Consider the following 17,379-nt stretch of genomic DNA (forward strand, 5'->3'; position numbering starts at 1 on the left):
TCCATACTATATAACATTATTAATCTCATAAAAAAAATTATTCAAAATTAATAAAATAATAAATTTCGAACATCAAATAATAAGACAAAATAATTCTTACTCCCAGCTCCGTACTATATAAGAAAACGCCAAAACTTTTTATTCAGAAAAGCATCCTCACTACTGTAAATAAATCCAAAACATTCTCAATCCTTTTCTCTCCTCTTTCAGTAATAAAACCAAAAGCTTCATATCCATACTTCAGCTTTTTCCAATTTTCCTTCCAAATTTTCTCGGAAAAATTCAGTGTTTGAAGATTCAAATTCCAGACGTCACGTAGTGAAAGATGCCGTATTTTCTCGGAAAAATCAGGGTTTGAGATTCAAATTTTAGATTATTCAGCTTCGGCAAGTTGTGTGAATGATGCTGTATTTTTTCCGAGAATCGGATTTTTTGAAACTCTAGTACTGTTGGTTTGTTCGAATTCTTTTTTCATATTGCTGTTACTTTTTTCTCAATGGATGCTCGTGATTTTGTTGGCGGTGTGAAAGTGGAAAATAATGCGGGGATTGTGAAACTCCGCAGTGTGAAATGCGTTGCGAAGGCTATTCGCGTTGGTGAGATCTGTTTTGTGGTTATTCTGTTGTTGTGGATTTTCACTCGTTTGCCTTTCGCGGTGAGGATTTCCGGCGAGTATTTCCGTCAAATAATCGGTTTGATACTTAGTCCTTCTTTCATTTTCATCCTATGCAACTTCATCGTCCTCACTCTCCTCTTAAAGTCCGACCGCCTTTCCGCCGACTCTTCGATTTTCCGGAATGTCGCTGGAGCTGATGAAGTACTCTATGACTTGTTTCTCCAAAATACCGAGTTTTCCGCTGATTTCTCGTCCGGAAACTCTTCTCTGGTTCCGAAAAGTGAAGCTCAAGAGACTATGTACGAAGACAAACAGATGATTTTTGAAGAGAGCACAGTGACAAATCAGGTATCATTCGGTTCCAAAAAAACGGAAACGGTTATGAACAAGGCATTAGCGAAGCCGAAAGTTCCAAGGAGAACTCAATCGGAGAAGCTGAATAAGGAAAACGTGGAGGAAATTTCCGTAAAGCTCCCGAGATCGGAGACAGAGAAATGCCGGAAAGTCACAAATCCCGGCGATGTATCACCGGAGACAGCTCATGAAGTAGACGAACTAAGCAACGAAGAGTTTCAGAAAGCCATAGAAAACTTCATTGCTAAGCAAACCAAATTTCATCAACAAGAGAAATCGGCCATTGTCCTCCATAGCCAAGCCTAACAAGTAACAAATTTTGACGATTTGCGGAAAAGAGAAAAAGAGAAACAAATACAGAAAATTAGTTTTATTCATAAACAACAGGAGCCGTTGATTTGATATCGAAGAAGGGAGTACTGATAGATCTGAGCCGTTGATAGTTTCAGAGGATGAAGATTCCAAAAAGTTCCAAATATTAACATGCATGCAGTACTAGCTCGCTGGAATTTAGCTTCAGAGATTAATTAGAAAAATAGTATTGATTAGTTTTCTACGTTTGTGTTTTCGAATTAAATTTCCACTAGCTATTGTCACGAGATAATTTTTATTTAACTATTGTTAAACAATTTTATTTTTTCGTAACTCGAACTCGAAACAATGTGATATAACCTTGATAGTACTTGTCCAAAGTGGGGTCATGGTTTCGAATCCCCCTAATGTCTTCTCAATCTAGCTCGTCGCATGGGGTTTACCTAATGCGTTTTACATCTCCTATGTGGTTTACGAGCGATTGCACTGTGAGGATTTACCCAGTGCGCACAAAGTGCTTACCCAAAGGACAGAAACTGTGACAGAAATTGTAGCAGCTACGGGTTTTCCTGAAGTTTCCAAAAAAAAAAAAGAAAACAAGGTCAGATATACACTTCGTTATAAAAGTGGCTCCCTTACATCTTTACTGTTACACAAATGATTCACATGTACTCGTTATAAAAATGCTTACATATACCCTTTAATCTAATTGAAGTGAAAAAAAAATTAAATTTTTTTTTTTATTTTTAAAAAATTGTGTAGGGGTATATATGATCCATTTCACGCATAATTTTTTTTTTTGACTTCTTTGATTATCATTATTTGAGTTTTTATTCTTATTTTATTTATTTATTTATTTTTCATTCTTTAGTGTAAAAATATGAAGAAAAAAGAGAAACAAATTAAAATTAATTATTTTTAAATATATTGTAATTTATTTCTTGCATCTGTAAAAAATAATTGGGGGCATATATGATAAAATTTACAATTAAATTAGTGAAAAAATAAATTTAACCATCAAATTAATAAATTCAAATTAGTCGTTGAATAAAAAAAAATTAAAATAAAATTGTATAACAATAGAAATATATATGAGTCACTTTTACAACAAAGAGTATATAAACTATAAATAACAAAATTGAGGAGTAGATCATATCTTTATCCCAATATAAATATAGACCTCCAAAAATTGTACCAATTTCTTGTAGCTAGCGGCTCAGTTTTTATTTTGTTCCGATTCTTTAAAAATAGTACTAGGTGTGTGTTGAACTTTTTATAAGTATTATATTTTTGAAGGATTCAACCTAGGTGCGATAATATTTATGAATAGCTTAATTAGCTTAGCTCCGTATGTTCTTGTATAATACTATTAAGCATTTGTTTATGTAATATCTTTATTTATTGAGAATTAATTTAAAAATCAAAAAATAGTTGTTATATCAAAATTAGGTCTAAAAAATCAACGAGATTAACTTATTAGAAATAACAATCGGATTAGAAAATGTAATTGTATTATAAGGTTTCAATTAACATAACATGAAATCTATAAAGCTAAAAAGATCATTCCTATGTCAATATTATAATATATATATATATATATATATATATATATATATATATATATATATATCTAATTATAATTTATACATAGTTTGAATTTCAAAAATAAAAAATTCATCACATAAATAGAGACAAAAATAAAAATATTGTGTATACGCGTATATATTATTTCGAGATAACCTTTCATGTAATAGGATATGAAAGTGATTTTTTACAAAGATTTCTCCCTTTTACCTTTTCCAATTTGGATGACAGAGATGACTTTGGAATACATCACATGAAAATATGGCATGCCATATTATTAATTACGTATTATTTATTTGTTCAAATTACTATTAGACTGTCAGGTAATATTTATTTTTATTATATTTTTAAAAAATATTTTAAATTATTAATTATTTTAACTTATAATATATTTCTTTTATAGTTTTTTAATATTTAAATTTATTTTTAAAAAAAATATGTTCAAATTCACATTAAACGTTACTTATTTTGATCCTGTTATATTTTTCGAATCAAATCAAACAAATTAATATTATTATATGGAAAGAACAAGTAGTTTGCTCTCTCAAGAATAATAATTACTAGTGCTGCAGGTAGCCAAAGGCATTTGATGTTTTGAAAAGACAAATGAAATTATGATGTTTTAACACTAAAAGGATTATGGACAGTTGAGAATAGAATTATGCATATGAATTATTAACAAACTTAATAATGATTTGTTATAAGATTAAAACATGACATTTTCCTATTAAAGACATAATTAGAATTGTTTGATGAAGTAATTAACAAACTCAACTCCATTCTTGCTATTAAAGACTCATCATTTACCAAGGCTCAATCTTTCCTTTCTCAATCATTCTCCTAAACTTGTCATTATATGTGTTTGTAACTATAAAAATATTTTATTAAGAGTAAAATAAAAATAATTTAAATAATTAATTTTCAATTATGAAAACATATTCTTTCTAAGTAGTAAATAAAGAGTGTCACATAAAATAATAAAATAAAAATATATCAATAATTCCTTGAATTTAATACATATTTAGATACTCATATTACAGTCTATATTCCAATTAAACACCTAAGTAAATACGTATTAATTAAACACTCATAATAATGTATTTCTATTAGACATTTTAAACATAAATTTTCAAGAAAAAAAAAGTTGCACGTGTTTTCAAATATTCATTATGCAGATAAGTTAACTATTTAAAATCAACCACCTCCTTTAGTACTTCAATAAGTCAACAAATTGTATGCATGTTCCAATTGATGCTAATACACAATTAAAAAAGGTCATGACACATGTTATGTGATCATTAACTTATTTACATAATGAGCATTTGAAAACTCATGCAAAAACTTTTTAAAATTTGTTACGAAAATATTGAGCTAATAAAGACAGTAGGAGGGGACTCAGAGCACTTTCCAGTTGTGATGGGGTTGCATCAAAGATCATCTCTTAGTTCGTTTTTATTTGCCTTGGTAATGGATGGATTGACGCGACAAATTCAAGGTGAGATGCCATGGTGTATGCTTTTTGCGGACGACATAGTCCTGATCGATGAGACTCATAGCGGAGTTAACGCTAAGCTGGAGGATTGGAGACATACCTTGGAGTTTAAAGGGTTTAAGTTGAGTAGAACCAAGACGGAGTACTTAGAGTGCAAGTTCAGTGAGATACCTCAGGAGGTTGGTGCGGAAGTTAGGCTTGGTGACCAGGCCATCCAAAAGAAAAGTAGTTTCAAGTACCTTGGGTCTATTATGCAAGGTAGTGGGGAGATTGACGATGATGTCACACATCGTATTGGGGCAGGGTGGATGAAATGGAGGCTCGCTTTCGGTGTGCTATGTGACAAGAAGGTGCCACCACAATTTAAGGGCAAGTTCTACAAAATGGTGATTAGACCGGCTATGTTATATGGGGCAGAGTGTTGGCCAGTTAAGGTCTCTCACGTTCAAAAGATGAAAGTTGCCGAGATGAGAATGTTGAGATAGATGTGTGGGCATACCAAGAGTGACAAGATTAGAAATGAGGCTATTTGGGACAAGGTAGGAGTGGCCTCGGTGGAAAATAAGATGCAGAAAATGTGATTGAGATGGTTTGGACATGTGAAGAGGAGAGACACAGATGCCCTAGTGCGGAGGTGTGAGATGTTGGCCATGGATGGTTTCAGAAGAGGTAGGGGTAGGCTGAAGAAATATTGGGGAGAGGTGATTAGACAGGACATGGCGCACTTACAGCTTACCGAGGATATGACCTTAGATAGGAGGGTATGGACGACCCATATTAGGGTAGAAGGCTAGTACATATATAGTCTCGTTATTCTTCCGTATTAGTAGGCGCATTAGCGCGCTATAATTTCTTGTGCTCTGATTTCTGTTATTATCTATTACTTTCTCTACTTTGATTACTCTATTTTATTTATGTCGTTTTTGTTATTTGCTTTCCCATATCGCTTTGAACTTCTTAGCCTTATCTGACCTCTTTTTATGCTTCTATTGAGCTGAGGGTCTCTCGGAAACAGTCATCCTACCTTGGTAGGAATAAGGTCTGCGTACACTTTACCCTCCCCAGACCCCACGTTATAAAATTTCACTGAATTATTATTGTTGTGTTAAAATAAACATCAAAATAAAATTTATTAATAAAATTAAAAGGCTATCGATATATTCCACTCGAAAAAGGAAAAAAAGTATACTTTAGGCAATCAAATGCTATTACTAATTAACCAAGACTTTCACCCATAAGTAGAGGAACCCCACTTGAAGAAGGTGTGCTTTTAACTTTCCCCAAAATGAGAATTCCACAAAAAGGGAAAAAGAAAAAGGAAAAAAATAAATATCAATAGTGTTTCTAATGGATATAACTGAAATGCTAGTAAAAGAAATCCACGCATGCATGATATATGATGTCTCTTTACTTTCACTATGTCTAAAGAATTCAGTCAGTTTTAATTTGAAAAGTTATGGATTAAAGCAAAAAATATTTACAGTTCAGTTGGTTGGTTATTTGAATATTTATTTTATTGATAAAATTTTGATTCTCAATTATTTTAGTTCAATCCCAAAAAAAAGGAAAAAAGTTTTAAAATGCCTTTAAATTATATGAAATGAACAAAAATACTTTCGTTTATAGTTTAGTCCAAATATACTCTTGTCGTCAATATTTTGGTCCTAAAATGCCCTTATTGTTACTTAATTAGTCAAAAATGCCTTTTTTCTAAATAAATGTAATAATAAAGACATTTTTGGACCAGAATATTGATGGCAAGGGCATGTTTGTTCATTTTTCATAATTTAAAGACATTTTTAATTCTTGAGAAGCAAAAGAAGAACCAACTTAAACTTGGACTCTGCTATGTAGACTTTGATTTAGTTGTATGTAAAAGCGTAAGACGTGATGTATAGATTAGACGCACATTATGAATTTAAACTTTTTTATAGATAAAAAATTAAAGGATAAAAAGATGAATATATTATTTATCAAATTTTGATAAAATTTACTTACAGAGATTTTTTAATTTTAAAAGAAAAAAAATAATTGGATCTTCCACTCGCGTACTCTCTCTTTTCGATTTTCTATTTGGTATTCATATTGAGGCCCGACTTAATTTATATCCATGCATTGTAAGATTTATTTTTGTGGTGACGTTCAAATCTGAGATCTCTATAAGGGTGGAGAATCCAACCATTGCACTACGAACCATGTTGGTTGGATTTGTTCCTCAACACTTCTTTACTCTTATCTTCCTCAACTTAGTAGGGGAAACACCATCATTTGTAATTCCACCAAGAAGGCAACAATGGAGATTGAGGATTTTCCTTTTTAAGCATTTAAAATAGCAATTATACTCCCCAACTAAAGGGGTCTATACTTTGTCTTTAGGTTTTTTGCATATTTACAATCATATTGTTTTAGGGGTCGTGCCTAAGATTTTTCTTCTTCGTCCTTTTTTTTTTTTTTTTTTAATGTTTTTCCCTTTCTTTTTCTTTTGTATCCCTATCTGCTTTCCAGAAAAGAAATGAAAGTAAGATATTTATTGGTGGTGGAGGTGCATCCGTCTATTCAGTTTGATTTTATGTATTATCGATTTTCGATTTTTAAATATGCAAAATTAATAACTAAATCAATAAGATATTTTTTATCAGTTTTAAATTTATTGATTTTGGTCCTTAACAGTTCGATTTCCGATTTAACCAATAAAAAATGCTCATAAAACAATTATATGACTTTTTCAATAATTTGACGCGACAAGAAAATAACGTAACTTTACGGAATGTTCATAAAATAGATTCAATAGTAACTAACAATGAAAAGAACTATACAAATGCAACACAAATAAAAGAAGTAAGACAATAATGTGAATTGAATGCTGAAAGATAAAAGCAGTAACCAATAAGGTATTGATATTAATATTTAATATTTATGTCTTAATGAGTTACCGGTTTACTCAATAACCAAATATTAAAAAGAAAAAATTACCAAGGAGAACACTTTTTAATAAATAATTATTGATTTCAGCGATACTTTTTATTTTTTACCAGCTATAGCAATACATACCAATATTATGATATATCTGTCATGTATTAAAAGTGAATTATGCATTCACCATAAATGTATTATAAGTGTTTTAAAATATATTATACTTGTTTGGTAAGAAATTGACACAATGTATTATAAGTGTATTAATGTGTGTGATAAATATATTATCCATAAATAAAATTTGTATTGTATAAATTTTATAAATTATTATCGCTAATATGTATTTAAATTGTATTATAAATGTATTATAAGTGTCCAATGAAAAAAATATATTATTGTTATAAATGGTCAATATTTTCTTAATATAATATATTTATGTAAGTTTCCCTATTAAAAAAATAGTATTGAATCAATAACCCGATTTTTTTTTATAAAAACGTTAAAATAGCAATAACCTAATTATACTTGTTTGATTCGATTTATTGATCGAATTCGATTTTTGCACGCTGCTAATTGGTGGGTACCTGATCCTAATTTTTTTCTTTTGGGAGAAATGGATAAATTTATTTATTCATTCTTTATACAATTAAAAATTGAGTAGTTTTATTTCATGAAATTGCTGTTATTCCTCCTATATTAAGGTTAGTAAATCAGAAACTATAAAGATGAAAATAAAAAAATAGTATTCGAGTCCGCAGAATTTAATGTATGTTCTTAAGGAATTTAATCCCCTCACTTTACCCGAGATTATGGATTATTTCCTCCAAGATAAACTAGATAAACTAGTTGACATGTCCCAAACATTCATGCCATAAACAATTTGACTCAAGAAAGTAAGAAGGACAAGAAATATTGAGTTTGAAAAGACCCTCCGTGAGGTTAATCTTTTCCTACAAATATTTTTTTCTTACTTATTACAACTTTGTCAAATACAAATATCGTCTAAAGTCAACACTTTGTTAGATGTCCTTTCCAAGAGGACCTTTCCATACTCTTCAATTTTGATTATTGCAGAATTACCCATAAACATAGTCTCATTGGGTCCAGTAAGAGCATATGAACCAAATGCTTCTTTTTAACACAAAACATGACAGATGATTTTTTTATCAATATTCATGTCTATACAAATAATTTTATTTTAGTAGACATGTATTTTGATGAAAGATCACAATATTTTAAGTGATACTTTTTCATAAGAGAACACAACTCTTTTGAACAAGTATATATATATATGTGTGTGTGTATATATATATTATTTGATAGATTCATACTAGACATATCATATTATATACTAGTAAAAGAGAAACTTAACGACCAAAATATACTCTAAGAATTTTGTGAATCTAACATAATACAAGGGTTAAAGGAGCGTCTAGACTGAGAATAGGTTCTTGGAACATTGGGACGTTAACGGGTAAATCCATAGAACTGGTTAAGATTCTAAAGAAGAGGAAGATTAATATAGCATGTGTCCAGGAGACAAAATGGGTCGGCTCTAAAGCTAAGGAGGTAGACGGGTATAAGCTTTGGTTTTCTGGTAAATCGAAGTATAGAAATGGGGTAGGAATTTTAATAGACAGTGATTTAAGGGATCAGGTGGTGGAGGTTAGGAGAGTCAATGATAGGATGATGTCGATTAAAATGGTCGTTGAAGGAATCACGTTGAACGTTATTAGTGCTTATGCGCCGCAAGCGGGCTTATGCGAGGAGGATAAGAGGCGCTTTTGGGAGGAGTTGGACGAGCTAGTGGGAGGCATACCACCTACTGAGAAGCTTGTCGTGGGAGGGGATTTCAATGGGCACATCGGATCTATTTCGGGAGGATATGATGATGTGCATGGGGGCTTTGGCTTCGGGGACAGAAATGGAGGAGGAACCGCACTGTTGGATTTCGCAAGAGCTTTCGGATTGGTGATAGCCAACTCGAGTTTCCCAAAGAAGGAGGACCACTTGGTAACCTTCCGTAGTTCAGTGGCTAAAACTCAGATAGATTTTTTACTCCTAAGGAAGGATGATAAGGGTTTGTGCAAAGACTGTAAGGTCATCCCGATCGACAACCTCACAACCCGACATAAGCTCTTAGTGATGGATTTAGGGATAAAAATGACAAGGACGAGGAGGGTCGGGGAAGAACGACCTAGGATCAGATGGGGGAGTTTGACAACGGTTAGTGCCCTTGAGATGGGAGAGAAATTGAAGGATATGGGAGCCTGGGATAGTAGTGGGGATGCGAACGATATGTGGGATAGGACAGCTAGTTATATTAGGGTCGTAGCGAAGGAAGTGCTAGGAGTCTCAACAGGTAGTCGTAGTCGGCATCGAGGGGACTGGTGGTGGAATGGAGAAGTGCAAGGGAAAGTGGAAGCAAAGAAGGTGGCGTATGCTAAGTTGATGGAGAGTAAGGATGAGGTGGAGAAGTGGATGAATGGAGAACTGTATAAGATAGCGAGGAAGGAGGCGAAGTCGGCGGTTGCAGCGGCAAAAATGGCAGCTTTTGAACGTCTTTATGCTGAACTGGAACAGAAAGGTGGGGACAGAAAATTATTCAGGCTAGCCAGGGCCCGGGAGAGAAGGGCACGCGATGTGGATCAAGTGAAGTGCATTAAAGACGAAGACGGAAAAGTATTGGTAGAGGAGACCCTTATCAAACAAAGATGGCAGTCATACTTCCATAAAATTTTGAATGACAAAGGGGACAGAGAAATTGTGTTGGGAGATTTGGAACATACAGGAAGGAGTCATGATTCTGGGGGTTGTAGGAGTATTACGGTCGATGAGGTTAAGGATGCTGTTCGTAGGATGCGCTGGGGAAGAGCGACTGGACCTGACGAGATCCCTGGAGAATTTTGGAAGAGTGCGGGCTCAGTAGGTTTGGAATGGCTGATTAGGTTATTTAATGTCATCTTTACGACGGCAACGATGCCCGTAGAATGGAGATCGAGCATCATGATCCCGCTTTATAAAAATAAAGGGGATAGCCAGAGCTGTGACAACTATAGAGGTATTAAGCTTCTAAGTCATACTATGAAAGTGTGGGAAAGAGTGGTAGAGATGAGGGTGAGGAGAGACGTGTCTATTTCAGAGAACCAGTTCGGATTTATGCCGGGACGCTCAACTACAGAAGCTATCCACCTTATGAGGAGACTAATGGAGCAATATAGGGAGAGGAAGAGAGACTTGCATATGGTGTTCATCGACTTGGAAAAGGCTTACGATAAAGTCCCACGAGAGATACTATGGAGATGTTTGGAGGCTAAAGGTGTACCTGTAGCGTACATAAAGGTGATCAAGGACATGTACGAGGGTGCCAAAACCAGGGTAAGGACAGTAGGAGGGGACTCAGAACACTTCCCAGTTATGATGGGGTTGCATCAAGGATCAGCTCTTAGCCCGTTCCTATTTGCCTTGGTGATGGATGGATTGACGCGACAAATTCAAGGTGAGGTGCCATGGTGTATGCTTTTTGCGGATGACATAGTCCTCATCGATGAGACTCGTAGAGGAGTTAACGCTAAGCTGGAAGATTGGAGACGCACCTTGGAGTCTAAGGGGTTCAAGCTGAGTAGGACCAAAACAGAGTACCTAGAGTGCAAGTTCAGTGAAACACCGCAAGAGGTTGGCGCGGAAGTTAGGCTCGGGGACCAAGCCATCCAAAAGAGAAGTAGTTTTAAGTACCTTGGTTCTATCATGCAAGACAGCGGAGAGATCAACGAGGATGTCACACACCGTATTGGGGCAGGATGGATGAAATGGAGGCTCGCCTCCGGTGTGTTATGTGACAAGAAGGTGCCACCACAACTTAAGGGCAAGTTCTACAAAGTGGTCGTTAGACCAGCTATGTTATATGGGGCGGAGTGTTGGCCAGTTAAGGTCTCCCACGTGCAAAAGATGAAGGTTGCCGAGATGAGAATGTTGAGATGGATGTGTGGGCATACCAGGAGTGACAAGATTAGAAATGAGGCTATTCGAGAAAAGGTAGGAGTGGCCTCGGTGGAGGACAAGATGCGGGAAACACGACTAAGATGGTTTGGACATGTGAAGAGGAGAGTCCCAGATGCACCAGTGCGGAGATGTGAGAGGCTGGTCATGGATGGTTTCAGAAGAGGTAGGGGTAGGCTGAAGAAATATTGGGGAGAGGTGATCAGACAGGACATGGCGCATCTACGACTTACCGAGGACATGACCCTAGATAGGAGGGTGTGGAGGACACAAATTAGGGTAGAAGGCTAGTACATAGTGGTTTTATTCTCCCTTATTCGTAGGCGTATTAACGCACTATGATTTCTTGTACTCTGATGTATGTTATTTATGGTATTTATGTTATTATCCAATAATAATATCTACTGTTTTGTGCTTTGATTATACTATTGTTTGGACCGTTTTTGTCATCTACTTATCTACTTATTTACTCTATTATTCTTGTCTGACCTTTTTCTATGTTTTTATTGAGCCGAGGGTCTTTCGGAAACAGGCGTCCTACATTGGTAGGAGTCAGGTCTGCGTACACTCTACCCTCCCCAGACCCCACGATGTGAGATTGCACTGGGTTGTTGTTGTTGTAACATAATACAAGAATATCATTCAACTTCATATCTTGTGCTTCCACATTTAAATTAGACACCTAGGCTAATTTTATTTTTATCACAAGCAAAGAACCTCCTATATTTTAAATTTGATCTCAAAATTTTTTATCACAAGCAAAGAACCTCCTATATTTTAAATATGATCTCAAAAATATTTTTCAAGTATTTGAAAATAATTTTTCACATATTTGTTTTCTCATGCTTTCAAATGTATACTATCAAAATACATATTGACAACATAAACCTCTTTTAAAGATAATATTCTACAAAAAAAAATTATAGTGCTTCTATTTCCTCTGACAATCTTTACATATTGTCAAAGTTTAATTCATAGAGGCATTCATTGTAGGCACAAAATTATTAATTTTATGTCACTATTATATCTTTTTTCCTTCTCTCACAATTAAACAGACCACTTAGTATTGAAAATAAGAACACTAAAGGCTGCATCTTTGTACGACTTGTTTCTACTTAACAATGAAGTTTTTATATTCTTCAAATCGTCAACTGAATGAACTTTGAATGCTGATGAAGTTTTTATGACTTCAAATCAATTTCAAATTCAAACAGAGTAGAAAATAATATGTTTTAATCTCCAAAAATAAAAAATATAACACTGTTTCTAGTTAACGATGAACTTTTTATATTCTTCAAATCGTTTGCCCTTTATATTCTTGACAAAGTTTTTATACTCTTCAAGTTAGAATATTCATTCAAATACAATGTTTAATAGATTGATGAAGTTTTTATATTCTTCAAACCAAATTCACAGTCTGATTTATTCAGTGAAGTTTTTATATTCTTCAAACCAAAGGAGTAGAAAATCAAAAGATTTTAGTTTCCAAACATCAGACACAATCAAATTTCACACAGAGTAGAAAACTACACAAGTTTTAGTCTCCAAAATAGAATTAAAAAATCATAAGGATATGATTTTCTTTTAAAACAATTTCCCTCATTACCAAGTTGGTTGGACTGACTATAAATTTATGAATGGTAAATTCTATAGAGTTTCCACGTAGTCAGACCAATAATGTTTTTTTTATGGAATAAATTTAATATTCGATGAATTTTTTTATATTCTTCAAATCGAATATTAAACTTTTTTTTCTTCTTCTTTTCTGGAAAAAAAAATGTCTTGCTATCTACGTTCTTGGATTAAGATCCTTGAAAGATGCATCCAATATTGGATGTAATACACACAAAAATATTTCTCTACCCAATTTTATTACAACAGATAATAAACCTTTGAAAATAGTTTGTGAAAACTATTAAGACAATAACATATTATTTAACTTAACCATCTTTAATTTGACCAAGATTATGGTAAGAAAAAAAATATTACTTTGTAGTATCAAGTCTAAGATTCCTTCATAATGTACTTACTTAAACATAACAGAATCATATAAATACTATGGCAATGACTTCTAAAATCTGTCGTGCCCCAATTCAAAAATCTCATATACAGAAAAAAAATATATTAAATTCCTTAAGTTTGTTATTCCTCCTGTATTAAGGCTAGTAAACCAGAAACTATAAAGATGAAAATAAAAAAAAAAAATAGTATCTGAGTCCAAAAAATTCACTGTGTGTCCTTAAGGAATTTAACCCCTCACTATACCCGAGGTTATAGATTATTTGCTCCCAAGATAAATCGGATAAACTATTAAAGAAGTAGCGGTAACTCAAACTTCAATAATTTCAGCGAACTCAAAAGCCAGCAACAAAATCACACAAAGACTCAACTTTGTTTGTAAGAAAATATATGCAGAAGAGGGAGATATTCAATGTTTAAAAATGAGAGGAAAATCCTGTATTTATAGACAACAAAGGGTAGTGTAAACATGTGCTTATTGTAGCTTATTGAAAAAGTCACAACCCTTCAGAAAAGTTGAAACTCTTTAAAAAAGTCACAACTTTATTTTTTTGAAAAAGTCACAACCTTTTGAAATAGTTACAACACTTTAAAAGGTCACAATCCTTCGAAACGGTCACAACCCTTTGAAAAAGGTACAACCTTTCGTAAATGTCACAACCTTTCATTTTTTCATTCACATCTTTAAAACCCAATAATTGCACAGATTATCCTAGAAATGAAATGATTTATATTTTTTAGTAAGGTCAGAGGATGCCTTTGTCACGCCCTAAGAGGGTACCCTAGACGTGGCCGGCACTCAAAAACCATTACTGGCCTTCAAGCGAACTACTTGGTCCAATCACACTTTCATTCAGCCGCATTCTATCAGCAGAAGACTCAACTCACAAGAATACTATTCATAAATAAGGTCAAAGGCCAACAATCTATCTAATCAACAACTAGTAGGAATGAAACTAGTCAAAACGAAACAAATCAACAAATCAACACTCTAGTCCATGAAGCCTCTATCAACAATTTAAGAGGTACCAATGACAGGTTCATGGCTACCATAAATTAAATAATGGGAAGCTAACTCAAAGCTATAAAAACCAAAACTGTGGTATCCTCCAAAAATAGGGAGGATTCACCAACTAGCTGGAAGCGAATAAATTCTCAATAGTGTGCCTGTTGAAGATCTCTAGTACCTGTCTCTGCATCATGAAACAATACAGGACAAATGACATCAGTACGTGGAATGTATGAGTATGTAAAATGGCAGAATGAAACATGCATTAGGGTAGGATCAAATCAACTCAGAATTTCAACTCAGAAGAAGGAACAACAAAATCAAGATGTCCTAAGTTTAAACAAGAATATGATTTAGACAAGATTAATCATATACAACCCAATCCAATCTATTCCAATCCGACTAGGAGTACTATCAAGCCTTATGGGAGTTTCTCTTATCTGACAACTATCACTTATGAACCTGTGATAGTACAACAAGCCGACATTGTTGCCACATTTGTTCATACCTTGATAGGGTAGGAACGAATCAACAATCATGGATCCACAATTCGGTAATTTGGGAAACATCATACTTTAACGGTCCAGTCCTCTCCTACGTTTGGCGACGTAGTTATTGGGTTTGAGTTATTACTTAATCTTACCCAATTCAGTGCTCGATACTCCTCCCAAGACTCAATTCTCATAAAACTCTATCTAATTAGTTCAATCTAATCATATCGACAAGTCTCATGTGGACCCTTATCAATTTATCAATTTTATCACAATCAACCTTTCAACAAATCATACTATCCAATTAGTCTCAATCACATCTTTCAAGAGTAGTTAGATATACTTGTATAACAACAATGGGTTATGTTCCTATTTTATGCCATTCACATTCATAGTTATCCATATTCACGCTTTTCATTCCAATCAATACATATACACAATTATTTACAATCAATATATATATGGCTACAGTTTATGAAATAACATATGAAAAGTAATTGTTCAAGAATTCAAGTCATGAAGATCATCAATCAATTAATAGTATGTAAAGATATTTTAGGGTTTTAGGAAAATTCAAGAAAACGTTCATGGAGGGTTCAAGTCTTTCACAATTTCTATCCAACACATCTATGGGGCATATGAAAGAACTCAATCCATATTTTAGGTTAGCCTTACATACCTTAAAAGCTCCATAAATCTTGATGAAATATTTTAACTTGAAGAAGAACAATCAAGAGACCCTTTCTTGAAATTCTTGGATTTGTTTTCTTGAAAACCCTATGGTTGTGATTTAAGATTTCTTTTAGCGAATCATGAATAGATGAAGAAGTTTGTCTTGGAAAGCTTGAAATCTATGAAGGAATTACCTTGTTGAAGAATCTTGAAAAAAGAACCCTAACTTGATGCTTTCTTGAAAATTCTTGAGCGTTAATGTTTAGAAGTGAATGAGAGGATTTTTAATGAGGAAAAACTGATTTCTACAAATTTAGGGACATTAAAATAACTCCCCAAGTGTTTATAGGACAAAAATGCCCTTAAAAAATAAAGGGGGCATCTTTTGGCTTAGGCAGTGGAGTCCATGTCCTCTCCTCGTCGTGGATCCATCGCGGACTTCTGCAAGGATAGAGCGTCTCCAGTAACATGGTCATAACTTTTTACTCCGAACTCCAAATGAGACAAAATTGGTGGAGTTGGAAAGAAGACTCAAATAACTTTAATTTGATAGGTTATGAGCTACCCAATTTGATATATTCTAGGATATATGATCGTTTGAAGTTGACCCTTATGCGAACTCATTCGAAAATTTAACCGATAGAAATTCTTTGGACTTGGCTTGGTGTTAGAGATCCCTTATGACCCTAAAACACATCTAATACACTTCATATACTTCGGAATTTATCCTAACTCATATATACAAGTCGAAGTCACCGAGTTCGATCCTACACGCACATGAAGAATGGTTCGGATCTTGGCATAGAAATTTTCGAGTGTTACAGTCTTACTTAGGCTTGTTAGTGCTAGTTGTAATATTAGTCGTACATTAATTTTTTTTTTGTAGACTTTACACTGTTATTTTATTTAATTTTATGATTTTATTCTTTTATTACCTGAGTTTGATGCACTTGAGTCGAGGGTCTTCGGAAATAACCTTTCTACTTTCACGAGGTAGTGGTAAGGTCTGCGTACATTCTACCCTACCTAAACTCCACCTAGTGGAATTTCATTGGTTATGTTATTGTTGTTGTGGTTGTGGTTGTATCTTTTAGCAATCGAATTTATATTTAGTGAGGCACAAGTTCTTTAAGGACAAAAATTGTCATAGCTTGTCGGATATTATGGTGCAAAAATATAGATTTATGATCCGCAAAAAAAATTTTTATTATGAAGGGAAAAAAAATTAAAAATCAACACAAAATTGAGGCAAAAGTGCATATGACCTATTTTATCCTCCATCAAATTCTTTACTCTACATAATTAGCATATATATCATATCTACTAATCTAACGTATACTTTTAAATAAGTACTTATTATCTCATTAATAATTGTACTAGATTTGAACTGAGATACATCACTCCTTTAGATTAGCCTAAAATAGAGCATTTAATTATTTACCCACTTAATTCTCTCCATAATTTATGTCTTTACTCCAAATCAACCCACTCTATCTCCTAAATTTCCCCTCCCACACTTCTTCACCATTCTCTCTTTCCCTTCTCCCCACGTAATATTCTTCTATTAAACTCACCTCTATTGCTGCTACTTCAAAGCTCTCCAACGACCATAGGTTCGATTTCATCGACGGAGAAATCTAAATCTATTTATTTTCTCCTTCAAGCATTGTTCCTTCTTTGTGTCTGTCAACTTTGAGATGAATTTTATCAGATACATTAGATAAACTATACTCACCTTCTTATTGCACTATCAAAGCCCCAACGTTCATAACTTAAGTTTCATTGATGGAGAAATCTAAATCACGTTACTAATACTTAGAGAAATCAAAATTTATTCATTTTCTATTTATTATCTCCTTCAAACATTGTTCCTTCTTTGTGTTCGTCCACTTTATGGTGAGTTTTATCAAATACATAG

General features: G+C 33.6%; 1 protein-coding gene across 1 annotated transcript; it reads left to right on the forward strand.

Moving 5' to 3' along the window:
* The first annotated feature begins 496 nt into the window (after window positions 1–496).
* On the forward strand, window positions 497–1,276 carry LOC129894880 (uncharacterized). The gene has a single exon (XM_055970490.1). The coding sequence runs from the start codon at window positions 497–499 to the stop codon at window positions 1,274–1,276; it is 780 nt and encodes a 259-aa protein (XP_055826465.1).
* Window positions 1,277–17,379: the final 16,103 nt, after the last annotated feature.

This window comes from Solanum dulcamara, chromosome 7 (assembly GCF_947179165.1).
Source record: "Solanum dulcamara chromosome 7, daSolDulc1.2, whole genome shotgun sequence".
Taxonomy (NCBI): Eukaryota; Viridiplantae; Streptophyta; class Magnoliopsida; order Solanales; family Solanaceae; genus Solanum; species Solanum dulcamara.

What these genes read in the sequence shown, in the direction of transcription:
- LOC129894880 (XM_055970490.1), top strand. Translation starts at nt 497, where the DNA reads ATGGATGCTCGTGATTTTGTTGGCGGTGTGAAAGTGGAAAATAATGCG.